The following is a 14247-nucleotide window of genomic DNA, read 5'->3' on the forward strand; positions in this document are numbered from 1 at the left end:
GCTTCTGATCAAAGGGAGGCCGGGACTGACAGAGGCAGCTGAATGGAGAGCTGCGTCTCCGGGGTCAGGGCTGGAGCGCACCGGCGATGCTAGGCTGCTGCCGCGGGGAGATAATCCTGGCAGCGCAGAGAGGAGGCCGCGATGTGCGTTTATCACCAGGACATTGCAACGGGAGCTGCCTCTGTCACGGAGTCTGGGGGAGTCCGGCCCTGCACCCCTCTTCCTGGACCCCACAGTGACTTTTAGCCAGCCAGTAAAACAGAAGGTTTATTGGACAACAGGAACGCAGGTTACAGCAGAGCTTGCAGGCACAGTCAGGACCCCTCCATCGAGTCCTTCTGGGCTTTCAGGGTGCTTGGATCCTAGCTAGGATACCCTGAATTCCGCCCACACAGCCCCAAACCCAAACTGACCTGCCCCTCCTCCCGCCGGCCGATCCCTTCTCCCGTTTCCTCAGCAAAGGTCCTGACCCCTCTCCCCCTGCCTGGCTCAGGTTACAGGCTTAAAGATCCTGTCCCTCACCTAAAGACATCCCCTGCTCTCCCATCCCCCACACAGACAGCCCCTACTCCATCACAGCCTCTTATCCTTGCTGTGAAAGCACCGTGGCAGAGATACAGCCAGCTGTTTCCTCCCCAGTGAAGGGCAGGGTATGAGGCGCAGGCAGGTGGCCAAGCAGGTCACGGGCTCACCTGGGATTCAGGAAAGCAGGTGTCTATTCCTGGCTTTGCCCGCTGGATGACCCTGGGCAGGTTGCAGCTTCTTTCTGTGCCTCAGTTTCCCCATCTGTAAAATGGGTGTAATGCTCTGGCTCTACTGAGGAAAAGTGCTATGTGAGAGGCAAGTGTTAATAAACCCCAGGTGGGATGAATTTACACTCCTTGAAGCCCAGGAGATAGGGGGTGGTGGTTTTAAGCCACCTTTCTTCTCCCCACAGCTGGCCCTGTACCAGCTCAGGGTGTAACTTACAGCAGCCTCAGGGCTGCTCTTAGTTATGCCAGCTGCGGATCACATCCCAAACAAGGCCCCATCTCAGCATGCTCCTCCAGGAAGGAGGAAGGGTTGCATAGAGCCAGCTTGTTGCCACCCTACCCTAGGGTTCTCCCTGTGTCAGGGTAGGATCCTGGGCAGCACAAAGCCCCCCCACCTCCCAGGAGTGAGCTCAATGAGTTGGTGGCAGAACATGGGATGGACCCAGGAGTCCTGCCTCCCAGTCTCCTACTGAGAAAGAAACCTACCCATAGCTAAAAAGGTCTGAGTGGGAAAATATCAGCTTGACTGGTGAATTTACCCCCCCGCCCCGGCATTGCTCCACGGGGACCCAGCCAGCCTGTCGGTCAGCTCCACAGCAGGTGTAAATATCCGCTTGATGCCAGCTGGGGATCTCGCCCATTAACCCCAACAGAGAGATGCTGAGTTACATCAGCTGGGGATCCGTCCCTTAGTCCATGAGGGAGCATGGAGATCAGAGAACCCAGGGCAGAGCTTTTCCTCTGGACTGGTCGGCACCAGTTCTGCGAGAAGCAAGAGATTCAACTCCCCAACTCGGGATCCGCTCCCAGACAACGAGAGCGTTTACTGAACAACCGAAATAAGACGTGAGGCCCATGGAGCCTGGTGCAGGGACCAGCTCAGCAAACACTCCTGCACTCACCTGCAGAAACAACCTGCCTCCCCTTGCCATGCTGCTAAAGGTTGCAAAATGCAAAAGGAACCAGAAGGAGATGGGAAGATTTTCATTCGTTCAACAAAGCGAGAGATTTTGACATGGGAGTTCCTGTATCCAAAGGTCCCACTCACTGCGCGGGAGCTCCCAATCCTGCTCAGACTGGAGCAGCCGCTCACTACCCTTCCGATCATGCCTGGAGCTTGGGTACCATCACGGATAAGGCCGGGAGCATCGAAATGGGTGGCCAAATGGAGCTCCTGTTTCAGCTGCACTGGGAAAGGCCGGCCACCGTTCTCTGGCTGAGGCGTTTAGAGCAACGCCCTGTGGGTTCAGGTCTTTATAGTTCTGACAGACTCGTTTGCTCCAGGGCTACTGTGGAAAGCCCTGATCCCCTCTGCTTTAGCCAGGAAAGCCGCAGAGCGATGCCAGATCTGAGCAATAGCACGCCCACCACAGCTTGGGTCTAGCCTGCCTGGACTCGTCAGCCAAGTCGGTGACAAAAGGTCCCGGCCCGAAGCAGGGAGCAGGGGAGGAAGGGGAGGGGGCTCTCGGGCTGCTGGGGACCGCAGAGAGGAAAGGAATGTTTGGATACAGGCTGGGACTTGCGATGGGGACGATGGGACGCTGAGGGGCCGGTTCTTCCATGCGGCACCGGGGCAGGTGGCCGTTGCTGCTGATTCAGATCTACAAGGGGGACGTGTGGTGGGAGCTCTCCTGGCTTTGGATGGAGGAAGAGCCGGAGAAGGTGATGTTGGACTCTGGAAGAACAGAGCAAGGCAGAGTTGGAACAGCTGGTGGGCAGGGAGGAGAAGGAAGTGACATCAGTGCCCGTGGCAGTGACATGCAGCAGGGCTCTCACACCCCAGCATACCAAGGGCCCAGCTCAGCTAACCCAGGGTCTTCCCCGGGGGGCAGCCAGAACCCCTCTCCTCCACACAAAAACCTAGCACCTGCACTTGGGTTAGAATCCAGGCTGCTGGCGGGTTAGAACCGGCCTGGGAGCTGGCTGGGGGCGGGTTAGGACCGGCCTGGGAGCTGGCTGGGGGCGGGTTAGAACCGGGCTGGGGGCGGGTTAGAACCGACCTGGGAGTGCTGCGGGGCAGGGTTAGGACGCTGGGGCGGGTTAGGACCGGTGCTGGGAGCTGGCTGGGGGCGGGTTAGGACCGGGCTGACCTGCTGGGGCGGGTTTAGGACGGTGCCCTTGGGAAAAAAAAAAACTTGGGGCTGGGGGCCCCGGGTCATGACCGGGCCTGGGGCGGGTTAGAACCAGGCCGTGGCGGGCTGGGGGGGTTAGGAACCAGCCGGCCTGGCTGGCGGGGGTGGGTTAGGACCAGGCAGTACCGGGCTGGGAGTGGCGTTAGAAAGGGCTGGGTTAGAGCTGTGTTAAGAGACGGGCTAGAACCGGCCTGAGGGTCTGGGGGCAGTAGGACTGTCGGGCTCGGGAGCTGGCTGGGGCGTTAGGACCGGGCTGGGGGCGGGTTAGGACCGGCTGTGGTCGGTCTGGGGGCGGGTTAGGAAACCCGGGCTGGAGCTGGCCTGGGGGCAGGTTAGGGACCCGGGGCTGGGAGCTGGCTGGGGGCGGGTTAGAACCGGGCTGGGGGCTGCTGGGGCGGGTTAGGAACGGGCTGGGGGCTGGTGGGGGCGGGTTAGGACGGGCTGGGGTGGCTGGGGGCGGGTGCCGGGCTGGAGCTGGCTGGGGGCGGGTTAGAACGGCTGGGGCGGGTAGAACTGGGCTGGGAGCTGGCTGGGGGCGGGTTAGACGGGCTGGGGCTGCTGGGGCGGGTTAGGACCGGGCTGGACTGGCTGGGGCGGGTTAGGACCGGGCTGGGGGCTGTGGCTGGGGGCGGGTTGGACCGGGCTGGGAGTGGCTGGGGGCGGGTTCGCATGGACCTGGAGACTAGGGCGCTGCTGGGGGGCGGGTTCGTATCGGTGTGGCTGGGGGTCCGGATAGAACAGGGCTGGGGGCGGTTAGTAACTGGGCTGGGAGCTGGCTGGGGGCGGGCTTAGGCCGGGTTAGGAACTGGGCTGGGGGGCAGGTTAGGAACCGGGCTGGGAGCTGGCTGGGGGGGTTAGGACGGGCTGGTGGACGGGTTAAGAGCTGGCTGGGGGCAGGTTAGGACCGGCTGGGACCGGGCTGGGGGCGGAGAGTTAGGACGGGCCTGGGAGCTGGCTGGAGGGCGGGTTAGGACCGGGATGGGGGCGGGTTAGGACCGGGCTGGGAGCTGGCTGGGGCAGGTTAGGATCCGGTGGGGGCGCGTGAGTTTACGAGGCGTTTGTTGCGGTTAGGAAGCTGGCTGGGGCAGGTTAGGACTATAAGGCTGGGACCGCAGTGGGCTTGAGGCGGGATTGTAGGACGGGCTGGAGCTGGCTGGGGCGGGTTAGGACGGGCCTGGATAGCTGCTGGGGGGGGTGATTTGGGCTGCGCAGAGCTGGCTGGGGGCGGGTAGGACGGGCTGGGCAAGTTTGACGTGGGGGCGGGTACGGAACCGACGAGGGGCTGGGGAGCTTGGCTGATGAGGGCGGGTTAGAACTTGGGCGAGAGGGAGCTGGCCTAGAGGGGGGTTAGGAACCGGGGGGCTGGGGGTCGTGCCTGGGCGGGTGGACGGGCTGTGGCTGGCTGGGGGCGGGTTTGAGGACCGTGTGGGCTGGAGCTGCTGGAGGGGCGGGTTATGGAACATGGAGCTGGGAAGTCTAGGCTGGGGGCGGTATTAGAAACTGGGCTGGGGCAGGTAGAAAACTGGGCTGGGAGCCTGGCCGGGGCGGGTTAGGACCGGGCTGGGAAGCTGGGGGCGGGTTAGGACCGGGCTGGGAGCTGGCTGGGGGCGGGTTAGGACCGGGCTGGGAGCTGGCTGGGGGCGGGTTAGGACCGGGCTGTGGCTGGGGGCGGGTTAGGACCGGGCTGGGAGCTGGCTGGGGGTGGTTTAAAAGAGGGGGTGGCTGACCCCTCACAGTGGGTTAGAAGCAAGGGTGGGTGGGTGGCTGGGGGTGTTTTTAACACCCTGGGATTGTCAGGATTTCCCCACTCAACAGTCTAACCATGGCCGGGGGGCAGCTCGGTTGGCACCGGCGGATGGGGAGCCGTAGCTCACCTGTGCGAACATCTAGGGCCTCTTCAAACCTTTGGATGAGTCGGGTGAAGCCGGCCCAGATCACGGGCCCCAGGACTTGGTGGAGAACATACAAGAAGACAATGCCGGTGAGAACGGCCATGGAAATCTGCCGGGGAAAAGCAGGGGAGACGTACCGTTACCCCGTCTGTGGCTATGGAGGACTCCTGTTCCTTTGAGAAAAGGGTAGGGCTGGTCTCGGAACTGCTGCTGTGGGGCGCCTGGGGAGACTCGTCCGGCTGGCACCTGGATAGCTCTGGGATTGGGAGGAGGCGGAGTCTGGTTTAGCAGGTGGAGGCAGGACTCCTGGGTTCTATCCCAGCTCTGGGAGGAGAGTACTGTCTAGTGGTTAGAGCAGCAGGGCACATGGGCAGGAGTGCTGGGCGTTGGGACTCCTGTGTTCTATTCCAGCTCTGGGAAAGGCGTGGGGCCTAGTGGGTAGAGCGGGGTGCTGGGTGTCAGGACTCCTGGGTTCTGTTCCCAGTGTGGCCCGGCAGCCAGGTTTCTCCCACCTTGTGCTTTGGCTGTCATTCCACTGCCCCTCTGCTGTGACTAGTGCATACAGGCCACAGCACCTAGCCATTGCCAGGTAAAGCTTTGTGCCCCAACACGGGGGCCAGCGTGGTCCCCGCCTGCCGGTTGGCCTCCCTACCCCAGTCCTTGGAGAGGGTGTGGCAATCCTGCTGGCTGGTGTGAGCAGGGTCAGGGCCCCAGATCACTTTCCATGTCCCGTCCCCTGTGTACCTTCATGAAGGCCATTGCCCGGGCGGGGCTGAGCCGCAAGCCATGAATGTGGATCACAAATTCCAGGTCTTAGTCGCAGTAGGTGCTCTTGTCCACTGCCCTGCAGGGATGGACCTGGGGGCTCAGAACGTGGGCATCCGTCACCATCATTCAAGCCACGCAGCCATCTCGGGCGAGCGTGGCCGCCCCCGGGACAAGCGGCCTGGCATCCCAAAGCCGGCCTCCGCCTGCCACTTCCTATTCTGCGTGGGACAGTGAGGGCAGGCATCCCACGGTCCCTTGCACTGTCTCCACAGCAAAAAAGGGTTTGCAAGAGCTCTTAACAAGCCAAGGATGGCCAGGACATGGAGAGACAGATTCCTGGAGGGGGTCAGAGCCAGGCTTTGGATATGATGCTGGGGGAGATCAGCGGGGGGACATTTAATGCTAGACTCTTGGTTACTCCATTCCTGGACTTGGGACAGGGGGCAAAGGTGGGTTTAAGCCCCTGTTGTGCTCTCTGTATTACAGGGCTGTGCAGGGGCCTGCCCTCCAGTTTAAGTTAGAGCAGCCTCAAGGTTGCTCTAGTTTATTGTCCACATCCCAAGACCCCGAGGAGCAGAGAACAGCTGCAGCTGAGGGTGGTCTGGCCATGCCTACCCCGACACACCCACTGGGACAGGCTGAAGGCAAAGCCAGCAGAGGAGGCCCTTTGCGCAAGGGTGATCTTCAGGGGCCACTTCCACCCACTCCAAGGGCCTGTATCGTTGCCAGAGAAGCCAGCCCACAACATCCCCTAGGAAGCATGAGTTGGAGCAGCCCGACTTGTTCCAGATGAGGTGCTGGTCCAGGAGATGGAGCATGGGATGGACAGTGTGGCCTAGTGGATCAAGCTCTGGACTAGGACTTAGGAGAGCTGGGTGACCTTGGACGAGACACTATGGGATCGGCAGAAGAGTCAGGGGCTACTGTCGACAGATGCCAGGGTCGGCAACCCAGCATACACCACCGTCAAATGCCCTGGGCTTTAAAGGGCCACGTGGGGCTTACCTGTTAGACACCTCCACCAAAAAGAAGTAATCTGGAGCTGTCAGGTCTAAGGGAACCACATCGTAACAGGGCGAGTTCTGCTCACAGACCCACCTACAGGAGGGGAAAGATGCCATGAGTGTGGGCCCAGGGTGGCCCGCCTGCCAGGAAGCCTTCAGAACCGTAACAGCGCCCCTTCGGCCCAAGCAGGTAACCAATATTTGGGGCTTCGCAGGGCTTTTTCGGTTAGGATGAGCTCTGAGTGATACGAATCACGTCTATTCTTGGTTTATTGGCAAAGGACCCCCACAAAGTCCTGTCTCAAACAGCCGCAGGCAGTTTCCTGTTCTGAAATTCCCGAGTCTGTCCCTCCGGTGGGTTCTGTGCCCAAGAAACCCTGTCTCTCTGCTCCCTCCCAGGGTCACACTCACAGCTGCTTCCCCAGGCTCGCTGTCCTAGCCCTAGGCTGGCAACCAGGCAAACCTGTCATCCCGCACAGCTGAGCTCTGCCTTGGGCACTCCCTCTTTCTTTGTAGCTATCTCTACTGCATAAAGGGGCTTCATTGCTCCTGCCACTGAGTCCGGAGGAGAGTGCTTTGCACAGACGCTGGCTTTAATGCGGTCTGTGATCAAAGCTCTACCCGATGGCATCTTTCAGATGAACAACGATAATGTTCAGGGAATAAACCACACTCAGAGTGGATGAGAAAGGTCCTGGTGGAGAATGGCAGGGAAGGGGCTGGAAAGCTCCGATATTTCCTTACTTGATCCCACAGTCAGTTCCGGAGAAGACATTGAAGCCTTCAGGATCGGTAAGGGCAGGTTTTGTGTGATTAGCCCTCATCCAGATCAGACTCAGCGGTGTGCTGGGGAGAGAAAGTGTCCAGAGTCACAGATCCATCTATTTTAAGGCCATTTCAACCTTTTTTAAGAAACCTTTTTGGGGGCCTAAATTTACTAAACAATTCTCCACAAAAAGTCATTTCCACTTGAAAAAATTTAGAACATGAGTGATGTGAAACTCTCTTCTCCAGTCAGGAGATTTGCTGAAACCCACCCTGGCTAGATGGAAGGGGAAAACCCCAGCTGTGAGAGCGGGGATTCTGGCTAATACCCATATCCTTGTCAGCCTTGCCCTGCTAGGAGGCCCTGGGTTAAACAGCTATATTCTCCTAAGCCTGGATCTTCCGCGGTTCGATCCCCCACCCAAGGAGGAGTCGAGGGCAACCCAGCCAGGCCAGCTGCAGCAGCCCCAGCTCCTGGAAAGGTAGAAGAAGCAAAGTGTGAGAAGTAACATCTGCAAGGGGCAGCAGGGGCCCGATGTCGATCAAGATCCGTGCAGCGCCTGGCAACAAGCTCCACAGGTTGACTGTGCATGAAGTGAAGAAGTCCCTCCTTCTGTTTGTTATAAACCTGCTGCCTGTTAATCCCATCGGGTGACCCCTCTCTGTGAAGGGGTAAAGAACACTTCCCTAGTCACTTTCCCCACACCAGCCATGGGGTTATAGACCTCCGTTGGGGGTAGCTGTGTCCTACCTGCCGTTTGCCGTGTTATAGTCAAGGATTTCGCTCGGGCTGTAGAGGCGGATCCTGCTCTCCAAGTACGGCCCTCCGCCAATGATCCTCAACGTGTAGCTACAGCGGAACAAAGAACACGCTGCTGTGAAAACCAGCCCAGTGAGCTCAGCAGTTAGAAACTCCCTCGCTAAGGAGTCAGGTCCTCCTAGCCACGTGGCTCAAACAGCTGGGGTGAACCTTCCTCACCCCGCTCACCCCAGGCCTTCACGGCTGTTGCTACAACCCCAAAGGGCAAGGCCAGTAGCTTCAGTGTAACGCAGGGGTTGGCACCCTCTGGCACGCGGCTCACCAGGGTAAGCACCCTGGTGGGCTGGGCCAGTTTGTTTACCTGCCGCGTCTGCAGGTTCGGCCGATGGCGGCTCCCACGGGCCGTGGTTCGCCGCTCCAGGCCAATAGGGGCGGCAGGAAGCGGCGTGGGATGAAGGATGTGCTGGCTGTGGCTTCCCGCAGTCCCCATTGGCCTGGAGCAGCAAACCGCGGCCAGTGGGAGCCGCGATCGGCCCAACCAGCAAACCGCGGCCAGTGGGAGCTGCGATCGGCCCAACCTGCGAACCACGGCCAGTGGGAGCCGCGATCGGCCCAACCTGCAGAGGCAGCAGGAAAACAAACTGGCCCGGCCCGCTAGGGTGCTTACCCTGGCGAGCCGCGTGCCAGAGGTTGCCGACCGCTGGTGTAACGCCTGCTGGGTCTCTGTCGTCCTCTAGTGGCTCAGCATCTTTTACTGGCCCAACTTCTGCTGGTGGGAGAGGCGAGTTTTGGCGCTTACCCAGAGCTCCTGAAGGGGCCTGAAGCAGAGCTCTGTGCAAGCCCAAAAGCTCATCTCTTCCACTAGCCATAAAAGACACGACCTCATCCACCTGGGCTCCCAGCCCTGGGTGAGTTTTCCTAAAGCCAACGGGGTGGCTCTGCCCAACACTCACCTGCCCATGAAAGGTCCTGAGTCTCCCGTCACCATGTCTTGGATCAAGAAGAAGGGGTAAAATACTACGGGAAAGAGAAGAACTTCAAAGCTGATAATTTTAACCCTGCACCTCGCCCCAGAGAGCATGACACCCCCAGGGGTCGCTGCCTGGGGTCAGAAACCAGCATCAAACGGGCGAGACATCCAGCCCAACCCATATGGCTGAGTGGAAGGGGATCCCAGCGACATCCTGGCTGCGGGAAGGGGGGCTGTTCTCGCTAGATCCCAGCTGGATAGGAATGGAAGGGGGGAACTCAGCTAGGTGGGAAGTGGGGCAGATCCCAGCTGGATCCTAGCCAGTTTGGAGAAGAGAATCACTGGGCTAAGGGGAAGCTGCAGTGGCCTTGCTCCATGGAGGGCTCTGAGACAGGGCCAGCTTTAGGAAGTGCAGGGCCCAATTCGAACAGCTTCGATGGTGCCCCAGCAGGGATGACTTAAAAAAAAACACATGTAAAAAAACACGTGGGGCTTGTACTCACCGGGCGGTGCTCCGAGTCTTCGGCAGCACTTCGGCGGTGGGTCCTTCATTCGCTCCAGATCTTCGGCGGCACTGAAGGACCTGCTGCCGAAGTGCCGCCGAAGACCCAGAGCAAGCGAAGGACCCGCTGCCAAAGACCAGAAGCGCCGCCAGGTGAGTAAAAATTAAAAAGGCGCCTCTAGCCAGGGAAGGGATTCTCACTAGGCGCGGGGCCCTCTTAGGCACGGGGCCTGATTCGGGGGAGTTGGTGGAACAGGCCTAAAGCCGGCCCTGCTCTGAGAACACAGAGATCAGCAGGTCGCATCCGAGTCCAGCCCCATGACTCTAAGACATTGGAATAGCCAAACCGAGGCCGATTTCCGGGCAGCTCAGGACATCCACAGTTGGGTCTTGGATCACAACCAAGAATCAAGGCTCAGATCAGAATCAAGCCAGGATCTAGCAGGGATCCCCTCCTGCCCCCCGTCTACTCCCGAATCTCCCAGACTCCAGCAGTGACAGCCAGCAGCCGCTGCTGCTGCCAAAGGGTCAAGCGAGAGTCCACGCCAGACAAGCGAAGTGGGGTTTTACCAGCAGGGTCCTGTTCGATCTGTCTCTGGGCCTCAGCCAGGATCTGGGCCCTATATGGACACCTTCATCTGCCTCTCCTTACCATCGTTAAAGAAGAAACATGGCAGCTCTGGGTTCTTGTGGATGCAGTCGAAGTACCGCTTGTTCTGTTTGGTGGTGTACTTCAGGGTTCTGGTGATGTCGAAGGCCAGCCTCTTGCCCGGGGGGCAGCCAATGAAGATTGGCACCATGGCATAGCCCTGCAGGTGAGGGGAGGGGGCGAGAAAAAGACACACCCGTTCACTCTGTCATTTGTAAGGTGCCCCAGGGATGGTCGTGGGGGGTTAATGCGTATAGCCAAACTCTGGAGTTCCAATCCGTGGACTGCAACACGTCCAATGTTTGTGTTGGCTTATTAAGGTACCGCTTCCCCCCAAGCATACTGACCCATTTCCAGTGGCTACTGCCTGCTCCAATGGGGCAGAGTTAAGGGAACCACGGGAGGGGGTGGGGGGTTAGCTACTCTCCACATTTGGAAAGAGCGTGAGACAGCACTAGGCAACCCTAACTCTGTGTTAACTAAATGCTGGAGCATCTTAGATTACATTAGATTAGATAGAGGGGATGTATGGGGATAGATAAATAGAGGAGGTGTATAGGGATAGATAGAGGGTGGCGGTGTACGGGGATGGATAGATAGATGGATAGATAGAGGGTGTGTGTGTGGATAGATAGATGATAGATAGAGGGGGTGTACAGAGATGGATAGATAGATAGAGGGGGTGTACGGGGATATATGGATAGACAGATAGATAGAAGGGGTGTATGGGGATAGACAGATTAGATGATATCATTGCTCCATTATCCCAAACAAAATGTTAATAGAGTCTCATTAATTTTCCTTTCCCAGGGGTTCAGACCCAATAGTTACCTGGAGCTTTGGGCCGGACGCTGTGTAGTGGTAACAATTTGTTGCCGAATTTATAACCTGGAATGTTTAAATCGAAAATGAATTTCTGTTAGGACCAAACAAATGAAAAGTCCATTGTTCTGTCACTGACAAGAGGAGTCAAAGCTCACTGGGCTATCCAGTCCTGTATCTCACCTCCTTGTCCATTGGCCCATGGAGTCTGGGATCCTGCCTCCTGCTGTGTTTGATCACATCACCGGCCCATCTCGCCTTATATCCCAGCTGCTGCCCTGGCAGATCAGCCCACGAAGCCAGCCCACTCCCAGCCATGTCCACTACTACTTGATACTTTTGAGGAAAGGTCTAGGTAACACATGGCGACACGTGGTGGGAACCGTCGGGATCCTTGCCCTGACCTGCGCTGGGCCTGAAGCTGTGCAGGTACAGAGAACCACAGAAGCAGCCCAATAGCCCCAGCCCTCCTGAACTGAGCAGATCTCAATGCAGGAAAGCAGCTGAGGCTTTCACTGGACTGTAATCAGACTGTGGAACTCCTTGCCACAGGATGTCATTGAGGAGAAGAGCTATGTCAGACTGGCCGTACATATGGATAACAAGGTCACGCAGAATTATCATCGCTCATGCTAACAGAGATCTGGAAGAAGGGCTAGTAAACCTTTTAATCCAATTGCCAGTGACGAGGGGTTAGCATGAGACCTAATGTGAGGGACAGATTATCCCAGGGGTAGGCAACCTATGGCACACATGCTGAAGGCAGCACGCGAGCTGATTTTCAGTGGCACTCACACTGCCTGGGTCCTGGCCACCAGTCCGGGGGGCTCTGCATTTTAATTTAATTTTAAATGAAGCTTCTTAAATGATTTAAAAACCATGTTTACTTTATATACAACAATAGTTTAGTTCTATATTACAGACTTATAGAAAGAGACCTCCTAAAAACATTAAAATGTATCACTGGCACGCAAAACCTTAAATCAGTGAATAAATGAAGACTTGGCACAGCACTTCTGAAAGGCTGCCGACCCCTGGATTATCCTGTGCCTGCTAGTGCTGGTTTCCTACAGCTTCCTCTGCTGTTGGCCGCTGCCAGACACAGGCTGTGATGAAGCGGGACTCTTCTGTAATACTGTTCTCAGCAATGTGCATGGCAAGGACTTACCTGACAGAGCTGGAGACATGGAGGTGTTTGTGTCACATGCCTGTCTGGGGTGGGACCCGGGGTTGTTAAAGGACGGGCTGAACCCTACCCAGAGCAATAGAGAAGAGACAACTGGAACCCCAAGGACCTAGGAACCGGGATGTCAGGCAGGTGGAACATGTGAACTCAGCAGGGACCTGCAGGAGGACAATGGCCCAGGAGGCGACAGGGGGCTGGAATAGGAGAGGCGGGTGAGTCTGGGATTGACAGACAAAGGGACAGCAACTGAGAGGATGGCTCAGGGGAGCTGTGGCTTGGCCAGGATGGACTATAGCTCAACCTTTGCTTCTTTGTAACCCAAAGACTGAACAGTGCTAGGTTCCGGGTGGCTAATGAACCCTGCTCTGCTTGGAAAAGGCCACCTGCCATTACTGTGAGCACCGGCCGAGGTGCACAAGTCCCTGCAGAGTACATGAGTCTCTGACCAGGAGTCAGCCTCAGTTGGACTTGCCAGCAGAGCTCCTGTGGTGAGGCAGGAGTGCTGGAGCCCAAAATGCCATATGGCCTCTACTGAAGGCAGAATGGGACCCTTTGGGCATCTGGCCCCCTAACGGGAGTCCTCTAAGGGACTGTTAAAAGCTGGGGCATAGCACAGAGCCTGTGGAGCCATGATGGCAGCCGGCCTAGCTGGATCCTAGAAGGCAGCATGGCCTAGTGGACAGAGCACTGGGCTGGCACCAGGAACCTTGGTAGACGTTTGTAAATAAACAGGATTGCACCACCGTCATTTTCACCTTCTGCTGGAAACAAGCCACAAGCCCCCGGGTTTTGGCTAACCGCTCAGGGCAGAAGGGACACCAATATCGTTTCTCTATGTCTAAGTATCGAGAGCTAGGTTCTTACACCACGTACACCAGTATCATCCATGGAAGTCAGTGGATTTACTCTGGATTGACAGCATTGGCAGAGCACTAATGGAGCCCTGTGGCCATTACAGGAGCAGGGGATCTGAGGGCAGCTTAAATCAGGAGCAATTCCAGTGACATCAGGATCAATCTGGTGTCTGATCAGAATCAGACCTCTTCGCGTGGAGAGCCGGTGAGCCAGTGTAAACCTATGTTATATAGCCAGATCTCACACAGATGATCTGAGGGCGAATTGCTCCTATACCGGGCTTGTCTTGAGGCTGGGCTCTGTTTCTGTACTTCCCCAAGAATCCCATTGTCTATCCACCTCCCATCCCGGAGGTGAGGCTGTCTCATGGACTTCCTCCGACGTTGGATCAAACCAGAATCTTCAGGGAGGGACTTGTCTCAGTGTGGGTTCTATCCAATCTTGGCCGAGGTGGTGAGGCAATCTCAGTCACTCGGCCTAATTTAACGAGCTCGTTACGGAGGGACTTTGAATGGCCTCCTCTCATAGATTTGTCAGAAGCTTCTCCTTCCAGGCACAGGCTGGGCCCTGCGGTGCACAGTGCAGGGTGTGCGGGGAAGTCCTCTCCTCTGTCTTTCCGCTTGCCCCAATCCTACCACCGGCTGGCGCTCTGAGGCAGCTCTAGATTATGCTGGCCACCCTCTCGTGCCCACAGCCTTTGCTCTCAGGCCCCTCTTCTGAGGTGGCTCTCAGTGGCTGATACACAGCATCTGGCCCAATGTATCTTGCACTGACATACAGCACTGTCTTTATCTGGTGCTACTGGGCCAGGTGCCCAGCTGGTATAAATCGATACAGCTCCACTGGATACCACCCTAGCCAAAACAGTTTTGAGAACATGAATCAGCTCGGAAGTAATTCCATCTGCAGACTGATCCGCTGCTATCTGGCCTGTGATCTGATGTGTCACTCCCAGCCCCCTATTCCCGCACAACAAGGAAAAACTCTCCTAGATGCCTTGTTAACCCCTGTGACGAACTGGGAATGTTCTTAATGTTTGCTCTGAACACTGTGTTGGTGCCTCAGTGTCCCCTATGCAGTTCTTAAGTATCTAGGTGGTGCGATAAGGGTGTGTGATTGCTACAGAGGAAGGGGCCAGTGCACCTAAATGTCTGGCACTCTGTCTCCTAGCAACTGATGGCCTGGGCCCC

General features: G+C 57.4%; 2 protein-coding genes across 2 annotated transcripts in view; one reads left to right on the plus strand and one right to left on the minus strand.

Annotated features, from left to right (window-relative positions):
* PSMD8 (proteasome 26S subunit, non-ATPase 8) overlaps window positions 1-14247 on the plus strand; it is a 210717-nt gene that overhangs the window by 154950 nt on the left and 41520 nt on the right. The window lies entirely within an intron of this gene.
* CATSPERG (catsper channel auxiliary subunit gamma) overlaps window positions 1723-14247 on the minus strand; it is a 43996-nt gene continuing 31471 nt past the window's right edge. The window contains 10 exon segments of the mRNA XM_075070721.1: window positions 1723-2427; window positions 4759-4885; window positions 5521-5620; window positions 6550-6642; window positions 7293-7394; window positions 8065-8163; window positions 9027-9090; window positions 10198-10354; window positions 11026-11082; window positions 12185-12268. Of these exon segments, the coding sequence (XP_074926822.1) occupies window positions 2354-2427; window positions 4759-4885; window positions 5521-5620; window positions 6550-6642; window positions 7293-7394; window positions 8065-8163; window positions 9027-9090; window positions 10198-10354; window positions 11026-11082; window positions 12185-12268 (957 nt within the window). The 3' untranslated portion in view covers window positions 1723-2353.

The sequence above is a fragment of the Chelonoidis abingdonii genome, chromosome 11 (assembly GCF_003597395.2).
Source record: "Chelonoidis abingdonii isolate Lonesome George chromosome 11, CheloAbing_2.0, whole genome shotgun sequence".
NCBI lineage: Eukaryota > Metazoa > Chordata > Testudines > Testudinidae > Chelonoidis > Chelonoidis abingdonii.